Source organism: Humulus lupulus, chromosome 1 (assembly GCF_963169125.1).
Source record: "Humulus lupulus chromosome 1, drHumLupu1.1, whole genome shotgun sequence".
Lineage (NCBI taxonomy): Eukaryota > Viridiplantae > Streptophyta > Magnoliopsida > Rosales > Cannabaceae > Humulus > Humulus lupulus.
This window is the reverse complement of record NC_084793.1, coordinates 168362893-168388439: the sequence shown is the minus strand read 5'-3', so window position 1 is coordinate 168388439 and position 25547 is coordinate 168362893. Positions and strand designations below refer to the sequence as shown.

Sequence of the window (25547 nt, the reverse complement as noted above, 5' to 3'; positions counted from 1 at the left end):
ATTTATTTTTTCAAATATAAAAACTTTATTAATTAACTTTCTGTTTTGGGACATCTCTTTCTCGTGGAAATCACAATTTTGATATTACAACTTATGAATTGATTAAATATGCCTTTAAGGTAGTCGATGAACTTTCTTAAATAGAAAAGATACACCTCTTCTCGAATATGCAACTATAATTATGTTCATTTACAATTTTAATTTGATACCATCTTTTCTTACAAGAAAAAATATTGTAATGCATAAATTTAAATATTTAAAATATTAAAAATGTTTACAAAAGGATCACACCCCATGTGATAAAAACACACGAATTTAATATATGATTGTTGTCCTTATGATTCGAAGTCCTTTCGTTGGTCTGACGAGTTACCGAGGGACAGAAAACTCGCTTGAGGGAAATTTGAGCTTTGAGCTCGGCAGCCATGGGAGATGGCGGCAACAGAGGCCTCGTCAGCTCTGGAAATTCCAATCACAATGGTGGAAACAGTAATAGCAGCAACAAGCCTGAGTGGCTACAGCAGTACGATTTGATTGGGAAGATCGGGGAGGGAACTTATGGCCTGGTCTTTCTTGCCCGTACCAAGACTCCTAGCAATCGCGGAAAATCCATCGCCATCAAAAAATTCAAGCAGTCCAAAGACGGCGATGGAGTTTCGCCGACCGCCATCCGAGAAATTATGGTCTTGGCTATTTATTTCTTACCGTTTCATTGGCATATTTGTTTCCATTTAGGGTTTTGATTATCTCTTTATTTCATTCTTGGTTTCATGGAAGCGAAGCAGAGGATTAGGGTTTTGGTTTCTGATATATGTGAAGTAATCACAAAGAATTTTGATTGTACAGTTATTGCGGGAGATTACGCATGAGAATGTGGTAAAGCTTGTGAATGTTCATATCAACCATGCTGATATGTCTCTTTATCTGGCTTTTGATTATGCTGAGCATGACCTCTATGTGAGTTATGCTATCCATTTTCTTTGTTGCCATTAAACTAGGGAAGTTATACTTTTTGCTATTTATTTGTTAGCATTACTATTTAAAATTTTGATAGTTGGTTGAAGAGTGAGCTTCTATTTACAGCTGCATGTTCAAATTCCATTTTGCAGGAAATCATTAGACACCATCGCGACAAGGTTACTCATGCTATTAATCAGTACACTGTTAAGTCATTGCTCTGGCAACTGCTTAATGGATTAAATTATCTTCACAGGTATGTTTTGCTTCGTGGTAAACAGATTTTTAATTTAATTGTTATGATCTTGATCTTTCATCTTTTTATGTATTGGAACTGTTGCTGCAGTAATTGGATCATTCATCGAGATCTGAAGCCTTCTAATATCTTGGTACGCTCTTTAAGAAGATGTTTCTATTTTTTTTGTGCAAGGAATATCTTCTAACAATGAGATGCATTTCCGACATGGAGTATCAGTAATGTTAGTGCGTTTTCACCAATGTAAATTGCTGTTGAGTTTTACATGTCTATGTGATCAGGTTATGGGTGATGGCGAGGAACAGGGAGTTGTTAAAATTGCTGATTTTGGACTTGCGAGAGTATATCAGGCTCCGTTGAAGCCATTGTCTGATAATGGGGTAAGTTGCATTTGTACACGTTATTTACTGGTATCTGAGTGTCACTTGTGTTGTTTTGGTAGGGTTGTCCTACCAAGTTAGTTTTCCACACAGCCAACAAAGAGAATAGAGAAGACAAGAGAGAAAAAAATAAAGTCTATTGATTATCAGGGATTCGAGAGCCTGGTCTCTCACACTTGGGTTACAACCCTACCAATTCCTTCCTGCCTTAATTCAGCTTACCCACTCCCTTATATCCCTACCCCTATTGGTACTAACATGTTCCAGCCGCACAGCCAAGCTAACCTCCCATAACTAACTCCTAACCATTCCCCAAAACCACAATCAGCTGTTGCTAGCCTATCTTAAGGCCTCCTACTCCTCCTAGCGTACACATACGTAATAGGTGGCCTATCAATACCGCCTGCCAAAAGTTTTACCTTGTCCTCAAGGTGGAAATTTGGAAATTGCTCCTGTATCACATGAAAATCCTCCCAAGTTGCTTCAAACTCAGGCAAATTCTCCCACTTAATCAATGCCCGATGTGCTTCTATATGGGTTCGTGGCCTCACTTCTAACATCGCTTCCGGCACCAATAATTCATGAAGCTTATCTAATAATTCATCAATAACCGAGATTGGGAACTTGTCAGCTACTGCCTCGCTATTTAGAGCCCTATAGTCCACACAAAAACGCTAACTCTCATCTTTCTTCTTAACCAAGAGCACCGGACTAGAGAATGGGCTCGTGCTAGGCTGAATAATTCATGCTTGTAGCATTTCAGTCACTGGGCGTTCAATCTCGTATTTTTGGACTTGTGCATATCTGTATGGGCGCACTGAAATTGGACCAGCCCCAACTCGTAGATTTATAGCATGCTTGCGTGATCGTTTTGGTGGCAAACTAGGTGGCATCTCAAACACGGACTCAAATTGCTGTAGTACTGAAGCAATCTCTTTAGGAAACTGCTGCTGTGGTGCTGCCATCTCCTTAGAAAGTGCCTCGAATTGAACCCAAAAGCCTTGGGCTTCCTTTTCCACTGCCAAAATCATCGCCTTGAGTGATATAGGAGACTTGCACAAACTTGGGTCTCCTTCTAATGTCACCCATGCTCCAGGCATCTCAAATTTCATAACCATTGTTCTCCAATTAACTTGCATATTGCCAAGAGTTTCCAGCCATTTAATGCCCAAGATTACATCAGCCCCTCCTAGTTCCAACGGTAAGAAGTCAGTCACCACCCTTAGAGCTCCCAAGTCTAATTCCACTTGAGCACAAATTCCTTCTATCCTAACCTTGCCGCCTATGGCCAAAAGAACCCCATAACAAGTAGTAGCTATGATCGGAATGCCCGTTGCTGAGACGACATCCATAGAAATAAAGTTGTGAGTTACTCCACTATCAATTAGAACAGTAATGGGTTGCTGTCCAATATGTCCAGCGAGTTTCATAGCATGGGCAGAGGAGATTCCTACCAAAGAATTAAGGGACAAAGTTGCCAAAGTCTCCTCCGTGACCACTGTTTTGCCCGAGTCTGGGGATGGTGGTGGTGACTCCTCCATTTGCACTGAATCCTCCTCATCAATCAACAATAACACTTGCAAAGATTTTTGCTCACACTCGTGGTCCCGAAAAAATTTCTTATCACATTTAAAGCATACCCCATGGGCCTTCTTGTCTTGATACTCTGCCTCTGTCAACCTACGAAACTGAGACTGTTTGGGTACCGGAGTCGTGACAGTCTTGGCAGTAGTCGTTGCCTGAGAAGAAGTCAAGACAGGCGGGGTAAGGGACTTGGCTATGAAGGGATTGAGGGAGTTACGGATGGGTGTGATTGGGCTAACAATTGGTTTGGCAAGAGTAGTTCGGATTGGTTGGCCTGTGTGCAACAATTGGTGGCCCTCTTTTATTCTCTGGGTTGTGTCCATGACTTGGGCTAGGCCCATGGGCTGCAAAACATGCAAAGCAGCCTTAATGCTCTCCTTCAACCCACAGACAAAGCTCCCATCAAGAATGTGGTCGGGTGTGTCAAGTACCCGAGAAGCTAGGTGTTCCCATCGGAGGTGGTAGTCCTTTATGGTGGTGGTTTGGGTGATTGAGAGAAGCTCCTCGGAGATCGACCCAACCGGAGCAGCTCGAAAACGTAGGACGATGAGCTTCTTCAAGGTAGCCATGAAGTAATTGGCCGGCGCTGGTTCTCCCACTGGAACTAGGTCAAGGCATCGCTGTCCAACCCAATAATTGTCGTCTCCAACATCAACTGCTCAGTCATCCGAGTCAAAAGGAGTATCGCTCCACCCTATAAATCCTAGAGATGTAGTATGGGTACCAGGTGAGATTGGTTTCGGATTTGAAGAATTTACCCCGTCCAAAGCCCGTTGTTGCCGATTAGCGTCCATGGCAGTGGTCTCTGTATTTGGCTTCCCCGAAGCTTGCATCAATTGAGCCAGATGAGCCACCACGAAGTCCATCTTCTTCTCCATTGGAGGTAACCTCTGCACCTTAGTTTTTAGCACCTCCATCTCTTTGGGAAACTGTTGCAACTCTGAGCGAAACTCCTAAAATTGGCGGTGAACTTTCGAGTGAATAGCTTCGACCCGTTTGATAGGAATTTCCCTATCTGATTCTTTCCAAACAGCCAAACAAACAATAACAACAAAGAAATAATACAGAGCAGAATGAATAAAACTCAGATTTGTATTGAAACCCAGGTAGTTCGAGAGCCTGGTCTCTCCAAACAGAAAATACAACTCAATTCCAGCCTAATTCCAACTGAACTCTTACTAGCTATATATATCATTACTCACTGTATTATTATGCACCCTATTCCCACCCAATAACAGCTCCCATAACTAACTTCTAATTGACAAATACCCCCTGGACAGCGACTACCCTTTTGCTTTTCCTTTCCCCTTACCCCTCCTAGCATACACAAACGTAATAGGATGCCTATCAATAACGCCGGCCACAAGTTTCACCTTGTCCTCAAGGTGAAAGTCCGGAAATTGCTCTTGAATCACTCGAAAATCCTCCCAAGTTGCTTCGCATTCCGGCATGTTCCTCCATTTTATCAATGCTTGAGGGCTGCTTTCTGAGTAACTGGCCAAAATTCCAGAACAGTTTCTGGTGTCAAAATCCACTCCAACTCCGCTGTTAATTCAGGAGGTAATTTGGATGGTTGCTGATTTTGTCCCAAAGACCCCTTGAGCAGCGACACATGAAAAACAGGGTGTATTGTGGCATCCGGTGGAAGCTGAAGACGATATGCTGCTGTCCCAATGTGCTCCAGGATAGGAAATGGCCCAAAATAGCGCTGAGAGAGCTTCTCATTGACGCGTTTAGCGACTGTTTTCTGCCTGTATGGTCTCAGCTTTATGTAGACCAAGTCCCCCACCTTAAACTGCACATCCCTCCTTTTTTTTATCAGCCTGTGTCTTCATTCGTTGTTGAGCCCGATGCAGGTTCAGTTTTAGCAACTCCAGAATATTATCCCTTTCTTGAAGCGTTTGCTCCACCGCCGATACTTTAGTGCTGGCTGGTTCGAAGCGTATAAGTGGAGGAGGATCCCTATGATATAATGCACGAAAAGGGGTCATTCCCGCTGCTGAATGAAATGATGTGTTATACCAATATTCTGCCCATGGTACCCACTTCGCCCACTGGGTCGGTTTAGCACTAACAAAGCACCGCAAATATGTTTCAAGACAGCGGTTTACCACCTCAGTTTGTTCGTCAGATTGTGGGTGATAGGCTGTATTCTTCTTCAAACTCGTGCCTTGGAGCTGAAATAGCTCCTTCCAAAATAAACTAAGGAATACCTTGTCGCGGTCTGAAACAATGGAGCGTGGGACGCTATGGAGTTTGACAACATCTCTCACAAAGCGGGTTGCCACGGAACCTGCTGTAAATGGGTGACGGAGGGGTATGAAATGAGCATATTTACTCAAACGATCCACCACAACGAAAATAGAGTCAAAGCCATTCGACTTCGGCAGCCCCTCTATGAAATCCATTGAAATGTCGTCCCAAACTTGGCTGAAATAGGCGATGGGGCGTCCATTTTGCATCAAAACAGCCCCTAAACCAGCCCCCGACGCATCAGCTTCTAACACAAACGGAGCTGAAAAATTTGGCAAAGCTAAAACGGGCACCGTACACATTGCTTTCTTTAATTGAATAAAAGCCAAATCTGCCTCTTTTGTCCAGCCATATGAATCTTTGCGAAGCTGGTCTGTAAGCGGCTTCGCGATGCTCCCATACCCTTGTACAAACTTCCGGTAATAGCCGGTGAGCCCCAAGAAACCCCTTAGCTCCTTAATAGACCTCGGTGTCGGCCAAGTCTCCATTGCAGCCAGCTTGCTTGGGTCGGCAGCCACCCCCCTTTCCGAAATCACATGGCCCAAGTACTCCACCTGCGCTTGTGCGAACATACACTTCTTCCTATTAGCGAAAAGCTTGTGTTCCTTAAGGGGTTCCAAGACCAAATGTAAGTGAGCTAAATGGTCCTCCAAAGACGGGCTGTAGATAAGAATGTCATCAAAGAACACTAACACAAACTTCCTCAAAAAATCGCGAAACACTTCATTCATAAGCGCTTGAAAAGTCGCTGGGGCGTTGGTTAGTCCAAAGGGCATTACTAAAAATTCATAATGCCCTTCATGTGTACGAAAGGCTGTCTTCTCAATATCGCTTGCCATAACCCGAATTTGGTGGTAACCGGACTTCAAATCAAGTTTGGTGAACACTTAGCTCCATGAAGCTCATCCAACAGCTCATCTATGATTGGAATCGGAAACTTATCAGCCACGGTCTCCCTATTTAGGGCCCTATAGTCCACGCAAAAACGCCAACTCCCATCCTTCTTCTTAACGAGCAACACCGGGCTCGAAAATGGACTGTTACTTGGCTGTATGATTCCTGCAGTAAGCATTTCAGTTACTAATCTCTCAATCTCATCCTTTTGAACCTGAGCATAGCGGTATGGTCTGACGGATACCGGCCCCGCCCCCTCCTTAAGAATGATGGCATGTGCCCGAGCTCGTATAGGTGGTAAACCCGCTGGCATGTTGAAAACGGACTGGAACTCCTGCAAAACCGATGCTACTGCTTGCGGAATGGGCTGTTGCTCACTTAAAACGTCAGTGGACAGCGTTCCCAATTGAACCCAAAACCCTTGCGCCCCCCCCTTCCACCGATAAAATCATTGCCTTGAGTGAAATAGGAGATTTGCATAGGCTGGGGTCTCCTTGTAGTGTAATCCAAGACCCTCTCATCTCAAATTTCATCACCATTGATCGCCAATTAACCTGCATGTTCCCCAGCGTCTCCAACCACTTAATACCCAAAATCACATCAGCCCCCCCCAGCTCCAATGGTAAAAAATCTGTGACAACCCGCAGCGCTCCTAAATCCAGCTCGACATTGGCACAAATTCCCTCTGTTCGGACCTTTCCTCCCGTCCCCAATAGCACTCCATAGCAAGTGGTCGCTGTAATTGGCATGCCCACTGCGGCCACTATCTCTGTCGAGATAAAATTATGAGTCGCCCCGCTGTCTATCAACACCGTTACTGGCCGATTACCAATCTGCCCTGCTAACTTCATAGTGTGCGCCGATGAAATTCCGACAAGAGAATTCAGGGAAAGGGTGGCCAGCGTCTCCTCCTATTCACAGTGCTCTGCGGTGTCCGGGGAAAGGGGCGGCGAGTCCTCCGTCTCAACCGAGTCTTCCTCATCCGACAGTAACAACACTTGCAGAAATTTTTGGTCACATTCATGGCCACGGTGGAGCTTCTTATCACAGCGAAAACACACCCCGCGAGCCTTTTTGTCTTGGCACTCCGACTCTGTCAATCTGCGAAATGGTGGGGGTTTCGGCTGCTGCACAGAACTGCTTCGTATAGATGCCGCCGCCTGAGAAGATGAAGTGGTCGGGGGAAATCGCATGAGATTTCACGATAGAAGAGTGTTGTACGTTTCGATTGAGGGTGATTGGGCTTAGGGTTTGCTTGTTCATTATTGGCCGAATGGGCTGGCCCGTTTGCAAGAGCTGATGGCCCTCTTCTATCCGTTGGGCCGTGTCCATAATACGTGCCAAGCCCACGGGCTGAAGTATGTGTAAAGCTGCTTTAATGTTCTCTTGAAGCCCACGAACAAAACTGCCTTCCAGCACGTGGTCTGGTACATCGGGTACCCGGGAAGCTAACATCTCCCATCGCAGCCTATACTCTTTGACCGTGGTGGTTTGTGTGACAGAAAGAAGCTCCTCTGAGACTGACCCCACCGGCGACGCCCTAAAACGGAGAAGGATCTGTTGTTTCAAACTCGCCCAAGACGTTATCGGCCTTCTTTGGTTCTCCCACTGGAACCATGTCAAAGCATCACCATCAAGCCCTATAATGGCCGTTTCAAGCATCTGCGGCTCTGTCAAATGCATAAGCAGAAAATAACGCTCTGTTCGATACACCCAGCCGTCAGGATTATCCCCTGAAAACAGCGGCAACTCCATTCTTGGTGGCCGAAAATCAGTGCTAAAATTCTGTCCAACACCCTAGGGCTCCGACGATTGATGGCGCTGTTCGTGATGGTCATTAGACGGCTCCCCGATGATCGGCGGTACTGGAGAAGAATTATGTGCACCCGGCTGTGTCGATCTCGCCCCCGACCGATTCTCCTCCTCCAACGCACGCTTTTGACGGTCGGACTCCACCGCCGAAGATCCCCCTACTGCCTTCCCCGAATCTTGAAATAACTGGGCTAAGTGGACCACCAATAGATCCATCTTCTTCTCCATCGCCGGCATCCGCAACACCTCTGTCTTCATTGATTCCAGCTCCCTGGGAAGGTGTTGGAATTCCAATCGCAACTCCTCCAATTCTCTGCGAAACGCAGATTGCATCAACTCCATCTTCTCTTCGAGTACCTCACTCTGGAAATCTTTCTTCGGTCCCATGGAATGCGTGTGCTCTAATACCAATTTGATAGGAATTTCCCTATCTGATTCTTTCCAAACAGCCAAACAAACAATAACAACAAAGAAATAATACAGAGCAGAATGAATAAAACTCAGATTTGTATTGAAACCCAGGTAGTTCGAGAGCCTGGTCTCTCCAAACAGAAAATACAAATCAATTCCAGCCTAATTCCAACTGAACTCTTACTAGCTATATATATATCATTACTCACTGTATTATTATGCACCCTATTCCCACCCAATAACAGCTCCCATAACTAACTTCTAATTGACAAATACCTCCTGGACAGCAACTACCCTTTTGCTTTTCCTTTCCCCTTATCCCTCCTAGCATACACAAACATAATAGGATGCCTATCACCGTTCTTCCAAAACCTCCAACTGAGTATCCTTCTTTGGTCCCATGGTGATCGAAGTCTCTGATACCACTTGGTAGGGTTGTCCTACCAAGTTAGTTTTCCAAACAGCCAACAAAGAGAACAGAGAAGACAAGAGAGAAAAAAATCAAGTCTGTATTGATTATCCTGGGATTTGAGAGCCTGGTCTCTCACACTTGGGTTACAACCCTACCAATTCCTTCCTGCCTTAATTCAGCTTACCCACTCCCTTATATCCCTACCCCTATTGGTACTAACGTGTACCTGCCGCACAGCCAAGCTAACCTCCCATAACTAACTCCTAACCATTCCCCAAAACCACAATCAGCTGCTGCTAGCCTATCTTAAGGCCTCCTACTCCTAGCGTACACATACGTAATAGGTGGCCTATCATGTTTGTATTCATGTCAATATTCTGTTAGTGAAAGCTCGTGTCCATTTTGACATTTATCACATATTTAGATAAGATCATGGTTGATGTAATTAAAATTTCATTTACTGTTTTTTTTTTTTAAAATAATCTTATCAATGGAAATGAAACATATATCTATATATTTGTTTATGTGATACTTGCAGGTTGTGGTAACCATTTGGTATCGTGCACCAGAGCTGCTCCTTGGGGCAAAACATTATACAAGTGCTGTTGGTACCCCTCAACACCAAATTTCATATTTATTATTGGCAGGCATATATAGCAAGCATGTGTTGCACAGCACAGGATATAAAATTGATTGAAAAGATAGTTGCTACCATTTTGGTTTATGCTGAGCTTTATCAGCTACACACACAAATATATCCATGCGCAGCTTGTGCGTTTGTGCATAGATAGATATTTTTTGTATGTTTGATTATACTCAAAGAAACAAGGGCTTCTACTGCTGCACTAAATATTATATCTTTATTTAGATATGTGGGCTGTTGGATGCATTTTTGCCGAGCTTTTGACTTTGAAGCCACTGTTTCAAGGAGCTGAAGTCAAAGCTACCCAAAATCCATTTCAGGTCCTTCTTTCCCCTCACTGTCCTTGACCGGCTTTGACTTTTTAATAAAGTGATTCCCTTGTGAGATTGTTATAAACCTTTTTGCTTTCATTTAGTTCTCTCATGCTTCTTTTATTTTTTTTTCAGCTTGATCAACTTGACAAGATATTCAAGGTCTTAGGTACTTATTTCATTCTACTATAAAACTCTCTTATTTCTTTTCTTTATGTTTGGGATCATTATTGTTCATTGTTATTTCATCAGGTCATCCCACTATAGAAAAGTGGCCAACACTTGCAAATCTTCCGCATTGGCAAAATGATTTACAGCATATTCAAGGCCACAAGTAGTATGTTCTTGATACATATAATATTTTAAACAGACTGTTTATAGTGGTCACTGTAACAGATTAATTTATTTCACTCTCAACTGTGATCTTCCTTCCCTTTCCTTTTTTTTGCCGTGTTTTGATTTTACGTATGTTTTATTTTTCTTTCTTGTGTATGCTTTTACAGTGACAATCACGGGCTTCAGGGTTTTGTAAACATCTCTTCAAAAAGTCCTGCATTTGACCTCTTATCTAAGATGCTTGAGTATGTGTACCTCTTTATATTGCATGAACTACATTTTATATTTGTATGTTAGTGATGATGTAGATTGTAATTGTTCATGGATTTATAAACTTTGTATATTAGAGAGAATCGTGGGCTTCATTTGTATATATATTCTTATATTTGTTTATTCATGTTGTTTGAGGCATAATACTCTTATTTACCAAAGGAGAGATACAAATTCAACTTAACAAGATGCTCTCTACACTAAATATGCATAAGCAAAATCTAGAACTAGTCAAATTTATTATTTAGTAATAAATTCTTCAAGGAGAGAAAAAAAAAATTCCTTGAAGAGAAACCCACATTCATTCTTTTCTATGCAAAGCTCATTGGCATGAGAACTGTTTTAAAAAATCATTTTATTTCCTATGTATGAAGCTTCCACACTAAGTAGCGACAGACACATGGTTTTTCATTCCGGTAAAAATCAATTTAAACAAACCTATCATTTTCTTAGCAATCATATTTACCAAACTATCCATGTAAGAGTTTAAACCATAACATTAATGCCAAATTATTATTTCTGTCCCTTGCTTTAATGAGATCGTATCTCTGATCACTTCCACAGTTTGATTGGACTTTAGTATTTGCTTGGGAGTGATCAAATATATATTTTATCAGTGATTCCATTGACTCACCAATTTGGAAAATATTGAATTATATTTATTTTAGAAGTTGACTCATTTAATTTAGGCTCTAATTTTGTTATCTTTTTTATTCAGTTATTATTGTTGTTGTGGGGGTACTCCTTGTTCTCCTTTCTGTCGTGTTTCTTCATGATAGTATGCTGTCATTAAAGAAAAGAAAATAAGAGGAAAATATGGTTAGCATTGTCAGTACTTTGTTGCTTGACAACTAGGACTGTGTGTATGCTTGGGAATGTGGAAGAACCTGATCGATCTTTATGATAATTATTGGGTGGCACTTTGCATCAGGCAATTTCCATGAAAATCATCAAAACACCTGCAGATTCAAATTTTGTGCCTTAAAGAGTCAATAGGCACTTTATAAAAGATAAACTAATTTGGCGCTTACACTGTTAAAGATTAATACAGCATTTAAAAACTGTTACGAATTCAAAGTGCTTTTGTTAGCAAGAGCATATATGAATTGTATATTTGTATGTCTCACACTAGCACGACCCTAACAAGTAATACCAGTGATTTAAAGCCATACAAATGTTTCACATAAATCTAGTTCTTTCTATGACACTGCAAGGGAAATTTAACCTGCTCAGTTATGAAACAAAGGAAACCTATAGTGCATTATACTAATTTTGAAGATTCTAATATCTCATTCTTTTTAGTGATTGGTTTTTCTATTGTGTTATGTATGTACATTCCTGGTTTTTTTAGTCATATTATTTAGTACTATTTGATATGCAAATATGATGATGTGCAATGCCATTAAGTAATTCACATTTGCTGCATACTTTTATGCAGATATGATCCACGAAAGCGTATAACAGCAGCACAAGCTCTAGATCATGAGTGAGGATCTCTTTACAATGATATACTTGCTGAATATATCAATTATCAAGTTATTAGTGTACAGTGTTATGTTCTCTACTCCTAAAAAATCCTAGTTAAATTCAATGCAGCAAATTGATAAACAAATCACATATTGTTTTGGTCAACACTGTTAACTTTCTTCCAAAGAATGATAAGCAAGTTGGTTTCCTTGTCACTAAATATTTTAGACTTTAGTTACAATACCCAAGTCAGTGATCATTTTAACAGAAAAAGGGTCAAAGGATAGCAAAAGCCCTCCAGGTTTTGACACTTGTATCACTTGTTTTGCCATCAGATTTCTGATCTGTAGGCTTCTGCTTAAGCATACTGGTTCTTTCAATGTTGCGGCATCTTAATCACTCTTATTACTTTAGTTTATACAAGCTATGCTGCTGGTATAAATCTCTGATTGCCTTGATTTCTAGATCATATAAATACCTTCGAGGACTACTTACAGCTTATCATTTTAAACATTGCCCTCTTTGATATTTGGATTTGTTGCATAAAGCTGAGGAATATATGTGCCGAAGTTTAAAACTATGGCATGGCATCTATATATGGTCTGGATTAAAGGAATTGTAGAAATTGTGGCATGAACAATCTTTGATCTTGCTTAAAGTTATTATTGTTCTCAAGGTAGAGTTCTTGGTCTTCTTTTTTCTCAGGTATTTTCGTCTTGAACCTCTACCAGGAAGAAAGTGAGGTTTCTCTTTATTTTTGTATATAATTTTGTTATCAAATTCATCTCTCTTTTAGTATTATGTTTATTTTTATTATTATTACTATTGTTTTTTTTATACGATAAGAATCCGGTACAGATATTGTTGTTGTTGTTTTTTTTCTTTTTTGGACAAAAGTACAGATATTGTTATGGAAATTAAAGTACAGAAATGAAAATTGTATTATTAGAGAAAGGGAAAATTTAAAAAGATGTTAAGGTATCTTCTACAAATACACAGATGATAAGGGATCATCTTGGATTACAGCCAAATGTGCTAATCTTGCCAATCTCTTGGTAGATTGAAAAAGGGAAAATAATAAAATGTGTTGAAAACACAAACAGCTTCTCGAAATTAAATGTTTTCCTAATGTGCATATATATTCCTTGCCGTATACCTTCATCATTTTGACAAATATTTGTAACATCAATGTTCAGTGCACTGGTGCCCAGCCAAGGAGAGAAAGTTGTTAATTATCCTACTCGTCCAGTAGACACCACTACAGACTTTGAAGGGACAACAAGCCTGCAGCCTTCGCAACCGGTAAGTCCTATGGTTTCCTACATATATGTATACATTTGGACAGTTCTTAATTATAAGACGAGGAAAAAAAAAACACTGAAAGAATTATGGAGAGGCATATGGATCTCCATTGACTTGGAGATCCGTAAATTCCCAAAATTCTATCCCAAAGAAATTTTATTTTGGTATAGATCTTTAAAGATTCTTTTTGTAGCATGGCTAACCACATTTGAGTTGTGCTCTTACCCTAAGGTTGAAATGTTTTAAAGGTTATGCTTCTAATGAATTTAATAATTGCAACATGAGTCTGGATGAGGAAACAACAAATAAATTATACTTTGATGGACTGCCATCAAGATAGTATTAAAAACAAAAATGGAAAGGTGCATTATATCACAAATAAAAACGACTAACAAATACCAGATAAACTCAGTCAAGAAAAAGTGTACAATATTATTCGTCTGTTTTTAAAAAATGACCAAATTTTTTGGAAGCAAACTCTAGATTTTTTTTTTCTTCGTATTGATCCTTTATATCTCACCCCCTTTATTTTTCACCCTCATGATTAACAAATGCTTTTCAAGCAAGCTCATGTGAACACACATGTATTTTGTACATAACTGGGTAGATAACTTATTTATGCTGTGGCTGAAAGTAGATGCTTTTATTAGTTCTTTGCAATTTTCTATTCCTGAAGTGGGCTGTTACATGCATCTACTATATTTTAGTTAAAAAACTCTCTATCTGATTCTTTCCAAACAGCCAAACAAACAATAACAGCAAAGAAATAATACAGAGCAGAATGAATAAAACTCAGATTTGTATTGAAACCCAGGTAGTTCGAGAGCCTGGTCTCTCCAAACAGAAAATACAACTCAATTCCAGCCTAATTCCAACTGAACTCTTACTAGCTATATATATCATTACTCACTGTATTATTATGCACCCTATTCCCACCCAATAACAGCTCCCATAACTAACTTCTAATTGACAAATACCCCCTGGACAGCGACTACCCTTTTGCTTTTCCTTTCCCCTTATCCCTCCTAGCATACACAAACGTAATAGGATGCCTATCAATACCGCCGGCCACAAGTTTCATCTTGTCCTCAAGGTGAAAGTCCGGAAATTGCTCTTGAATCACTCGAAAATCCTCCCAAGTTGCTTCGCATTCCGGCATGTTCCTCCATTTTATCAATGCTTGAGGGGCTGCTTTTTGAGTACCTGGCCGAAATTCCAGAACAGTTTCTGGTGTCAAAATCCACTCCAACTCCGCTGTTAATTTAGGAGGTAATTTGGATGGTTGCTGATTTTGTCCCAAAGCCCCCTTGAGCAGCGACACATGAAAAACAGGGTGTATTGTGGCATCCGGTGGAAGCTGAAGACGATATGCTGCTGTCCCAATGTGCTCCAGGATAGGAAATGGCCCAAAATAGCGCTGAGAGAGCTTCTCATTGACGCGTTTAGCGACTGTTTTCTGCCTGTATGGTCTCAGCTTTATGTAGACCAAGTCCCCCACCTTAAACTGCACATCCCTCCTTTTTTTTATCAGCCTGTGTCTTCATTCGTTGTTGAGCCCGATGCAAGTTCAGTTTTAGCAACTCCAGAATATTATCCCTTTCTTGAAGCGTTTGCTCCACCGCCGATACTTTAGTGCTGGCTGGTTCGAAGCGTATAAGTGGAGGAGGATCCCTATGATATAATGCACGAAAAGGGGTCATTCCCGCTGCTGAATGAAATGATGTGTTATACCAATATTCTGCCCATGGTACCCACTTTGCCCACTGGGTCGGTTTAGCACTAACAAAGCACCGCAAATATGTTTCAAGACAGCGGTTTACCACCTCAGTTTGTTCGTCAGATTGTGGGTGATAGGCTGTACTCTTCTTCAAACTCGTGCCTTGGAGCCGAAATAGCTCCTTCCAAAATAAACTAAGGAATACCTTGTCGCGGTCTGAAACAATGGAGCGTGGGACGCCATGGAGTTTGACAACATCTCTCACAAAGCGGGTTGCCACGGAACCTGCTGTAAATGGGTGACGGAGGGGTATGAAATGAGCATATTTACTCAAACGATCCACCACAACGAAAATAGAGTCAAAGCCATTCGACTTCGGCAGCCCCTCTATGAAATCCATTGAAATGTCGTCCCAAACTTGGTCTGGAATAGGTAAGGGCTGTAGCAAACCCGCCGGGGATTGAGCTAAATACTTGTTCTGCTGGCAAACCGCACATTCCGCTACAAACTGCTGTACATCTCTTCTCATTCCTTGCCAATATAAGTCAGCTGCCATCCTCTGAGAAGTCTTGAACACACCTGAATGTCCACCCATGTTACTGCTGTGATATTCTTGCAATAATAACGGAATAAAAGGGGAGGAAGACGGAATGACCAAACGCCCCTTATATTTCAAACAATCTTGCACCAAAGTATACCCCGTTACTTGCTGCCCTTCTTTTAATTGCTTCACTATGGTGGACAGACTTGGATCAGCCGCAATATGTGCTTGAAGATCCGGAATAGAAACCACATTTGGGACTGAAATGGCAGCCAAGATCGGTTCGCATGGTAGGCGCGATAATGCATCCGCTGCCTTGTTTCCAAACCCGGTCTGTACTGAATATCAAAGTCATACCCCAGCAGCTTTGTAAGCCATTTTTGATGTTCTAGGGCCACCAATCTTTGCTCCAATAAGTACTTCAAACTGCGTTGATCTGTCCTCACCAAAAACTTGCGTCCCAACAAGTAAGGCCTCCATTTTTGGACTGCCAAAACAATTGCCATAAGTTCCCTCTCATATATAGACTTCATGCGAGCTCTTGGTGATAATACTTGGCTGAAATAGGCGATGGGGCGTCCATTTTGCATCAAAACAGCCCCTAAACCAGCCCCCGACGCATCAGCTTCTAACACAAACGGAGCTGAAAAATTTGGCAAAGCTAAAACGGGCACCGTACACATTGCTTTCTTTAATTGAATAAAAGCCAAATCTGCCTCTTTTGTCCAGCCATATGAATCTTTGCGAAGCTGGTCTGTAAGCGGCTTCGCGATGCTCCCATACCCTAGTACAAACTTCCGGTAATAGCCGGTGAGCCCCAAGAAACCCCTTAGCTCCTTAATAGACCTCGGTGTCGGCCAAGTCTCCATTGCAGCCAGCTTGCTTGGGTCGGCAGCCACCCCCCTTTCCGAAATCACATGGCCCAAGTACTCCACCTGCGCTTGTGCGAACATACACTTCTTCCTATTAGCGAAAAGCTTGTGTTCCTTAAGGCGTTCCAAGACCAAATGTAAGTGAGCTAAGTGGTCCTCCAAAGACGGGCTGTAGATAAGAATGTCATCAAAGAACACTAACACAAACTTCCTCAAAAAATCGCGAAACACTTCATTCATAAGCGCTTGAAAAGTCGCTGGGGCAGAATTTTTGACAATATAGAAAAGAAGAGTGTTGAGGTGTGGGATAAAGTTAAATTTTGGGTTGCAACATGGGTCTATAGGACAAAATACTTTAAAAACCTTTCATTTCAAGATCTCAATAGAGACTGGGGCTGTATTTTATCCTACGATAGTGACCATGATTAGAATCGTATCTGATGTATAACTTGTACTTATGTTTTAGGTATTGGTTTTTCTATGTAATGATCCATGGTTTTCCTCCGCCTTAAGTGAGGGTTTCTAATGAAATTGGGGGTCAATCATTGATTGACCTTGTCTCTTTTTCAAAAAAAAAATAAGCGCTTGAAAAGTCGCTGGGGCGTTGGTTAGTCCAAAGGGCATTACTAAAAATTCATAATGCCCTTCATGTGTACGAAAGGCTGTCTTCTCAATATCGCTTGCCATAACCCGAATTTGGTGGTAACCGGACTTCAAATCAAGTTTGGTGAACACTTAGCTCCATGAAGCTCATCCAACAGCTCATCTATGATTGGAATCGGAAACTTATCAGCCACGGTCTCCCTATTTAGGGCCCTATAGTCCACGCAAAAACGCCAACTCCCATCCTTCTTCTTAACGAGCAACACCGGGCTCGAAAATGGACTGTTACTTGGCTGTATGATTCCTGCAGTAAGCATTTCAGTTACTAATCTCTCAATCTCATCCTTTTGAACCTGAGCATAGCGGTATGGTCTGACGGATACCGGCCCCGCCCCCTCCTTAAGAATGATGGCATGTGCCCGAGCTCGTATAGGTGGTAAACCCGCTGGCATGTTGAAAACGGACTGGAACTCCTGCAAAACCGATGCTACTGCTTGCGGAATGGGCTGTTGCTCACTTAAAACGTCAGTGGACAGCGTTCCCAATTGAACCCAAAACCCTTGCGCCCCCCCCTTCCACCGATAAAATCATTGCCTTGAGTGAAATAGGAGATTTGCATAGGCTGGGGTCTCCTTGTAGTGTAATCCAAGACCCTCTCATCTCAAATTTCATCACCATTGATCGCCAATTAACCTGCATGTTCCCCAGCGTCTCCAACCACTTAATACCCAAAATCACATCAGCCCCCCCCAGCTCCAATGGTAAAAAATCTGTGACAACCCGCAGCGCTCCTAAATCCAGCTCGACATTGGCACAAATTCCCTCTGTTCGGACCTTTCCTCCCGTCCCCAATAGCACTCCATAGCAAGTGGTCGCTGTAATTGGCATGCCCACTGCGGCCACTATCTCTGTCGAGATAAAATTATGAGTCGCCCCGCTGTCTATCAACATCGTTACTGGCCGATTACCAATCTGCCCTGCTAACTTCATAGTGTGCGCCGATGAAATTCCGACAAGAGAATTCAGGGAAAGGGTGGCCAGCGTCTCCTCCTATTCACAGTGCTCTGCGGTGTCCGGGGAAAGGGGCGGCGAGTCCTCCGTCTCAACCGAGTCTTCCTCATCCGACAGTAACAACACTTGCAGAAATTTTTGGTCACATTCATGGCCACGGTGGAGCTTCTTATCACAGCGAAAACACACCCCGCGAGCCTTTTTGTCTTGGCACTCCGACTCTGTCAATCTGCGAAATGGTGGGGGTTTCGGCTGCTGCACAGAACTGCTTCGTATAGATGCCGCCGCCTGAGAAGATGAAGTGGTCGGGGGAAATCGCATGAGATTTCACGATAGAAGAGTGTTGTACGTTTCGATTGAGGGTGATTGGGCTTAGGGTTTGCTTGTTCATTATTGGCCGAATGGGCTGGCCCGTTTGCAAGAGCTGATGGCCCTCTTCTATCCGTTGGGCCGTGTCCATAATACGTGCCAAGCCCACGGGCTGAAGTATGTGTAAAGCTGCTTTAATGTTCTCTTGAAGCCCACGAACAAAACTGCCTTCCAGCACGTGGTCTGGTACATCGGGTACCCGGGAAGCTAACATCTCCCATCGCAGCCTATACTCTTTGACCGTGGTGGTTTGTGTGACAGAAAGAAGCTCCTCTGAGACTGACCCCACCGGCGACGCCCTAAAACGGAGAAGGATCTGTTGTTTCAAACTCGCCCAAGACGTTATCGGCCTTCTTTGGTTCTCCCACTGGAACCATGTCAAAGCATCACCATCAAGCCCTATAATGGCCGTTTCAAGCATCTGCGGCTCTGTCAAATGCATAAGCAGAAAATAACGCTCTGTTCGATACACCCAGCCGTCAGGATTATCCCCTGAAAACAGCGGCAACTCCATTCTTGGTGGCCGAAAATCAGTGCTAAAATTCTGTCCAACACCCCAGGGCTCCGACGATTGATGGCGCTGTTCGTGATGGTCATTAGACGGCTCCCCGATGATCGGCGGTACTGGAGAAGAATTATGTGCACCCGGCTGTGTCGATCTCGCCCCCGACCGATTCTCCTCCTCCAACGCACGCTTTTGACGGTCGGACTCCACCGCCGAAGATCCCCCTACTGCCTTCCCCGAATCTTGAAATAACTGGGCTAAGTGGACCACCAATAGATCCATCTTCTTCTCCATCGCCGGCAACCGCAACACCTCTGTCTTCATTGATTCCAGCTCCCTGGGAAGGTGTTGGAATTCCAATCGCAACTCCTCCAATTCTCTGCGAAACGCAGATTGCATCAACTCCATCTTCTCTTCGAGTACCTCACTCTGGAAATCCTTCTTCGGTCCCATGGAATGCGTGTGCTCTGATACCAATTTGATAGGAATTTCCCTATCTGATTCTTTCCAAACAGCCAAACAAACAATAATAGCAAAGAAATAATACAGAGCAGAATGAATAAAACTCAGATTTGTATTGAAACCCAGGTAGTTCGAGAGCCTGGTCTCTCCAAACAGAAAATACAAATCAATTCCAGCCTAATTCCAACTGAACTCTTACTAGCTATATATATATCATTACTCACTGTATTATTATGCACCCTATTCCCACCCAATAACAGCTCCCATAACTAACTTCTAATTGACAAATACCCCCTGGACAGCAACTACCCTTTTGCTTTTCCTTTCCCCCTATCCCTCCTCGCATACACAAACGTAATAGGATGCCTATCAATGTACTGCACTAAATCTCTCTTTCTCCGTTCACTTAGAACATCTACTTGTTTGTTGTGGGGCCCATGTACATTTATGTTTACAAACCTTTTTTTTAAGATGGAGCTTTTTCAATCCTTGTCTTTAATTTGCTTATGCTCCGAGTGTTTGGACCAGGTTTCTTCTGGCAATGCAGTATCTGGAAACATGGCTGGTGTTCATGGAGTTCCAAATAGATCTGTCCCTCGTCCTATGCTTGGTGTTCGGATGCAGGCTCAGGGCATAGCAGGTTACAATCTTGGTTCTCAGGCTGGAATGGGTGGTGGAATGAACCAAGGTGGCATTCCAATGCAGCGTGGTGTTAATCCACAGGCCCATCAGCAACAGGTATTTTTGTTGAGCAATTATTTACTTGTGGAAATGTTGTTTCATTTTCTGATGCATGCATGCCCCGACTTTTTCTTGGCAGTTAAGAAGAAAAGACCCAGGAATGGGGATGAGTGGGTACCCTCCACAACAGAAACAAAGGCGCATGTGAGGTAAAAGATCTCTTATAATTCTTCAGGATGTGCTAACAATTTTGTAGTTTACAGCTGTGTTTTCTATCTGCTGCTTTCCGTGAAATTAATAATTAATTATTATGTATAGCTAAAGGAGTTCTGCATTTGTTTAGACTTGTCTAAGTACTATGTGGTTCAAGTATTCTAGTTATTTGTACTCAAAACAAAATAAGAAAACCTACTCAATTTAAAATAGATTAAACTTATATAAAAAATCCTAATCTTGAAGGAAAATGCATAGAGTATCACTTAAATGCATCTCCATTCCCCACTTTTAACTAGTTTCATTGAAGTGTTTTTTTTTCACCCCCTATTGGCAAGCAGATAGGCTAGTGATGTTTTTTCATGGATTCTTAATTTGGATGATTCAGGTTTCAACTGTTTTTATGGGAAGAAAATATAGGCAGCATGTTTACCTCCTAAAATGTAGAATTTGAAAATTCCAGTAATCATAACATCCAATGAAGTTTCCATATATCCACATCACGTATTTACCTTATAATGTTAGTGCAGGATTTACGGGAGAAGTTGTAGATAACTTAGATGGCCTACTTGCATGAAGACCTAAATCTCATCCACCATGATGCCCCCAGACTCGAAAGTGGAGAAGGTTTTCCTTCCAATTTGACATTTTAATATTCAGCTACAAGATTGACGAAGGTTGTGGAGCTTACTAAATTAGAGTCTGTATAGGAAAACCTTCAGTATGGTTGGTACGACAGGACAACAGATTTGGCAGAAGCTGAGCACACTTTGGTTGGAGTTCATCATGCATGTCCCTTTTTCGTCTTCAACATGTATTATAATTACTACACAAGTTTTGATTTCTCCCAGTATGCTTGCTATTAGGTAACATTCCCAATTGTAGAGAAAAAGTGGAATGTTGTAACACAATTGCTTTGATAATTCTCAGCTAATGGAACTTTGTTATGATTCATATTCATGCTAACTAAACCTCATAACTTCACATGCTAGTGTATTTTATTTTATGATTTAGAGGACATTTCTCTCGTAACCAATTTTTTTTAAAGAAATTAGAGCAAAGGAAAATAATATGGATCAAAAAAGAAAATTCAACATAGAAAAAAAAAAACTACATATATTGGCATGCACATACTTTTGCTGAAACAAGCAGTATTACATAGAATATATGGCAATCCTTCGTTAAAATGTCAAAATGGAACTCAGGGAAAAAACTCTCGAGAGAAAAAGAACACTGAAAATTGAGATAATAGAAATCCTTAGAAATAAAAGGAAAAAAAGAAAAGAAAAATCTACATAATAAGACCATCAAACAAAATTTCATGAAACATGACCAACTAAATAGTTTACAATTTGATTTTCTTCATGCAAAATGTGTTGTACCCAATAAACATTATAAAGAAAAAAGATGTTGGTTTGGGTACATGTCAGAAATAAGCGAGGGGTATTGAGTGGTGTTAGTTTAGGTTGTGTTTTAGTAGTTTAGGGTTGTTTTGTGCGATTTTACGCTTTTATTTGTGTTGTTTTAGGTTTGGAAGGATTTAAAACGATTTAGAACTGAAATAGGCTCGGAAACTCGAGAAAAAGACGAAAAGTGGAAAACTGCCTTTTGGAGGGGAGTGGCGTAACCACGCCAAATGTCATATCGCGCCATTTTTAGATGAGTAGCGCGACTGCGCTAGCATCCAGAAACCTGATTTTATTCGATTTATGAAGGGCAATTTTGGAATTTCACGATTTTAACCTAATTAGCTCTACTTAAACCAAATTAGACTCAATTTAGGTCAAGTTAGGAAAGGAAAACCCTAATCTCAGAGAAACATAGAGAGGCATTGTGGAGAGCTTCATTGGATCCATTACTAGTTTTTCTTCTCTTTATTTTTATGCACTTTTTAATTACTTTCATGGATGTCGCTATTGTGAAAATGAACTAAACATCTTTTCTAGGGTTTTAATGTAGTTTCTTGATACTTTATTATTAGATAATGCAATTTTTATGATTTCATATTCTTTATTGTGAATTATTCAATTTATATCCAATGTTTGTAATTGATTGGCCATGTATTGCATGATTTATGATTTTAATTCGAAATATGAGAAATGAGAAATAGTTATGCTATAGTTGATGCAACACCCTGGATAGTCAAGACCGTTACACTGTGTGTTTAAAATAGTACTTAACTCGCTAAGCGAGTCATTTGGACTTAAATGTGTAATTAACGATTAAGTCAATGTAAAATATCAAAAGGTTTGGTCAACAAAATGATTATTTTTCATTAAAAATATTAAGTTTAAACACAGGACCCAAAAATAAGTTATATACTTATAAAGAAAAAATAGAATACAACTTAGCCGTCCTAAGCGGTAAGCATGATTCAACCCTAGTTCTTCCTAGGCTATCCCGACCGTAATGATCCGGTAGGCTGCAGATGTACACATCGTCCCTGAAGCTCTCCAACTTATGGCTGGTCTGGCTATCCCTTTCCCTTACCTGCACCACGTAGCACCCGTGAGTCAAGGCTCAGCAAGAAAACTTACATCAACATGCACAACCAGGCAACAGTATAAAAACAACAAACGTAAATCATTAAATTCAATCAATAACAATATATAAACAACCAACCTAACAGTAACATTTAGCTCAGTCAAATGCGTAAACCAAACTCATCAATCAATAGAAATAGTTAAGTGTAAATCACACTTCTGTTTATTGTATAATGTCCAGGCCCGGTGCCCTTAGGCTGAGTCCTCTGGTCTTATAGCCGACTCCGGTACCCTTAGGCCGGGCTACGTTTCGCATGTTTGCTATCGGCTCCCGGCATCCATAGGTCAGCCCGTAAACAAATATAATCACAAATGCACAATGCACAACAAATAGTCAATGACAGCTTACACAAGCATGCCTATCCAGGTATTCTCAGATACAAATATGTTCACATTCATAACATATTCATTAACAGGGGTTTAAGCCCCATTCACAGCCCGGGTGCATTTTTCTTACCTCAAGTCCCGAGTAGCTAGCGTATGGCAGCCCTGAGCATGATCCCTATCCCTGAGCCCTTAGTGGTATTACCTAGTCACAACGTATTAATAAATAACCATTAAAACCTAAACCGATTACAAACTTCAAAATAACATACTAGCCTCCGAGACCTCGAATTCTACTAAACCGGGTAGTAGAATTCATCCTGAGCGCTTAGGTTAAAGTTCATGTCATTAAAACCTGAAGTGGCCCAAAAATGACCATGTAGGCCGCGACTTGCCCCTAAGGGTCGCGGTGCGCCTCCCAAGTCAGAGAGCCCCCTGACTGGAACCAGGATGTGGGCCACGGCTTGCCTTAGAGAGTCGCGGTGCACCAACAAAGCAGAAGCTCCCACCTGGCTTGGGTTCACCTGGGTCGCAGTGCCCCAAGAACAAGGCCGCGACTTGACCCTACTAACCCAGGATTTCCCTGTTTTCCCTCAGCCAAAAATCGACCAACAACTTCCCAAATAATTCCTAGAACTATAATTCAATCCCCAACATAACACCAATATGATACCAGCTACAAAACCCCAACTAAACACACTCAAACTTCCATCCAAACTCAAATTCATATCCTTGAACTTTAAAGCTAAGAACAACCATAAAACAAAAAACAGAACGCCATTAAAACAACAATTGAAACTCACCTCAGCTGTGAGTTACTCCTCCTAGCTGCAACTAACCAAATTCTAGGCCTCAAGTCTTTAATTCCCCAAGCTTTCAGCCACCAATTCCCCTTTGCTTCCTCAAGAATTCACCAAAGTTGAGAGAGAAAGGGAGAGGGTCGGTTGGAAGAGGAGAAAGAGTTCTGGCCTTGTTTCCTTGAGTTTCTACTAGCTACCACTGCCTAAGCTAACCTAGAGGTAAGTCTATCCTCTTGATAAAAAGACCATAATGCCCCTTAGTATACCCTTATCTTCTAATGCCTCTGAGGGCAACAACGTCATTAGGCACATCCCCCGCTAATCCTCAAATTGTCTTATAAATTCCCAATTAATCCCAACATGCCCAATTAATCACCAAATAATTGTATGTTAACCAATAAATCCTAAATACACACTAAGTCCCCAAAATACCCCTAGGCTCGCCCTGAGCCGGGTATTGGACCCTGTTGTGACTATTTCGCTAATCTGCTCACTAGGATCGCCTTGAGCTGAATATCACAAATATATCCACATAATAATGTGATCCTTAATTATTTAACACATATGATCATATTTATGCCCTCAACGGGCCAAAATTACAAGTATGCCCGTATTGACAAGAACGGGCCCACATGCGTATTTAGTACACATAAACATGCTCATATATTTATTGTAACGCTCTGGATAACCAAGACCGTACACTATGTATTTGAAATAGTGCAAGACCTGCTAATCAAGTCATTTGATTAAAATTGTGAATTTGACGACACAACCGGTTAGGCTTAAAAGATTTTGGTTATAAACGAATAATTTTCATTACAACAAATATTTGGTACATGGGATCCCAAATCAAGGTTTAAATAACGTAATTACAGAATTTCCAAAACAAATAAATAACGAAGCCACTCTAATGGAAAAATACACGTTTTAGGTTCCCGTCCCTGTACAATCCCTCGACCGTGGCAGCCGAGCAGCTGACAATGTACACCTCGTCCCCAGAGCTCTCCAACTCATGGTCAATTCATCTTACCCTTGCCTTTACCTACACCACGTAGCACCTGTGAGCCGAGGCCCAGCAAGAAAACATAATATCATAACATAACCAGTATTAATAGCTAAGTAATTCACATAGCATAACCAAATAATTTACAAGACATTAATCAACTACCCGACAAGTCATAGCATTCATTCAATCTAGGATATCAGTCAATAACCAATGATCTAGTTCCAGATACTCAGCATATCATACACAACATTTAATAATGGTATATATATCACACCCGTAGGCCGCACCCTCTATTTAACCCACTATCTTTGGCTCACTTAGGCTAAGCCCAGTGTTCATCCCACTGACTCCGGCCCGCTTAAACCGAGCTCAATTATTATTAAGCTGTCCTCAGCTACCAGTGGCCGAGCCGCGCCCTATGCGCAAGTATTGATTTCGACACCCTTAGGCCGTTTATCACATGTCCCAGTGGCATAATACCACCTCATGACATTCATACAATTATAGGGAACTCTTAGTCCCAACATATTCACATGGTTTATCACAATCATATAATAATACATACAAATATAGGGAACACTTAGTCTCATCCTATCCACATATACATATGCA

At 41.5% G+C, this 25547-nt stretch overlaps 1 protein-coding gene across 3 annotated transcripts; it reads left to right on the top strand.

The window, feature by feature from the left end:
* The first annotated feature begins 274 nt into the window (after positions 1-274).
* On the top strand, positions 275-21216 carry LOC133800220 (cyclin-dependent kinase E-1). 3 transcript variants are annotated; one of them, XM_062238183.1, is made up of 16 exons: positions 277-683; positions 847-957; positions 1110-1213; positions 1304-1346; positions 1495-1593; positions 9498-9567; positions 9828-9922; positions 10049-10082; positions 10166-10250; positions 10417-10494; positions 11958-12005; positions 12692-12724; positions 13183-13288; positions 19897-20106; positions 20189-20258; positions 20788-21216. In XM_062238183.1, exons 1-15 carry the CDS (start codon positions 426-428, stop codon positions 20255-20257), a joined length of 1443 nt encoding a protein of 480 aa, XP_062094167.1. In that variant the 5' UTR covers positions 277-425; the 3' UTR covers position 20258; positions 20788-21216. The 3 variants fall into 3 exon arrangements, with proteins under 3 accessions (XP_062094168.1, XP_062094167.1, XP_062094162.1); XM_062238178.1 differs by having other exon boundaries at positions 280-683; positions 20793-21216; XM_062238184.1 differs by lacking the exon at positions 12692-12724 and having other exon boundaries at positions 275-683; positions 20793-21216.
* The last annotated feature ends 4331 nt before the right edge of the window (positions 21217-25547 follow it).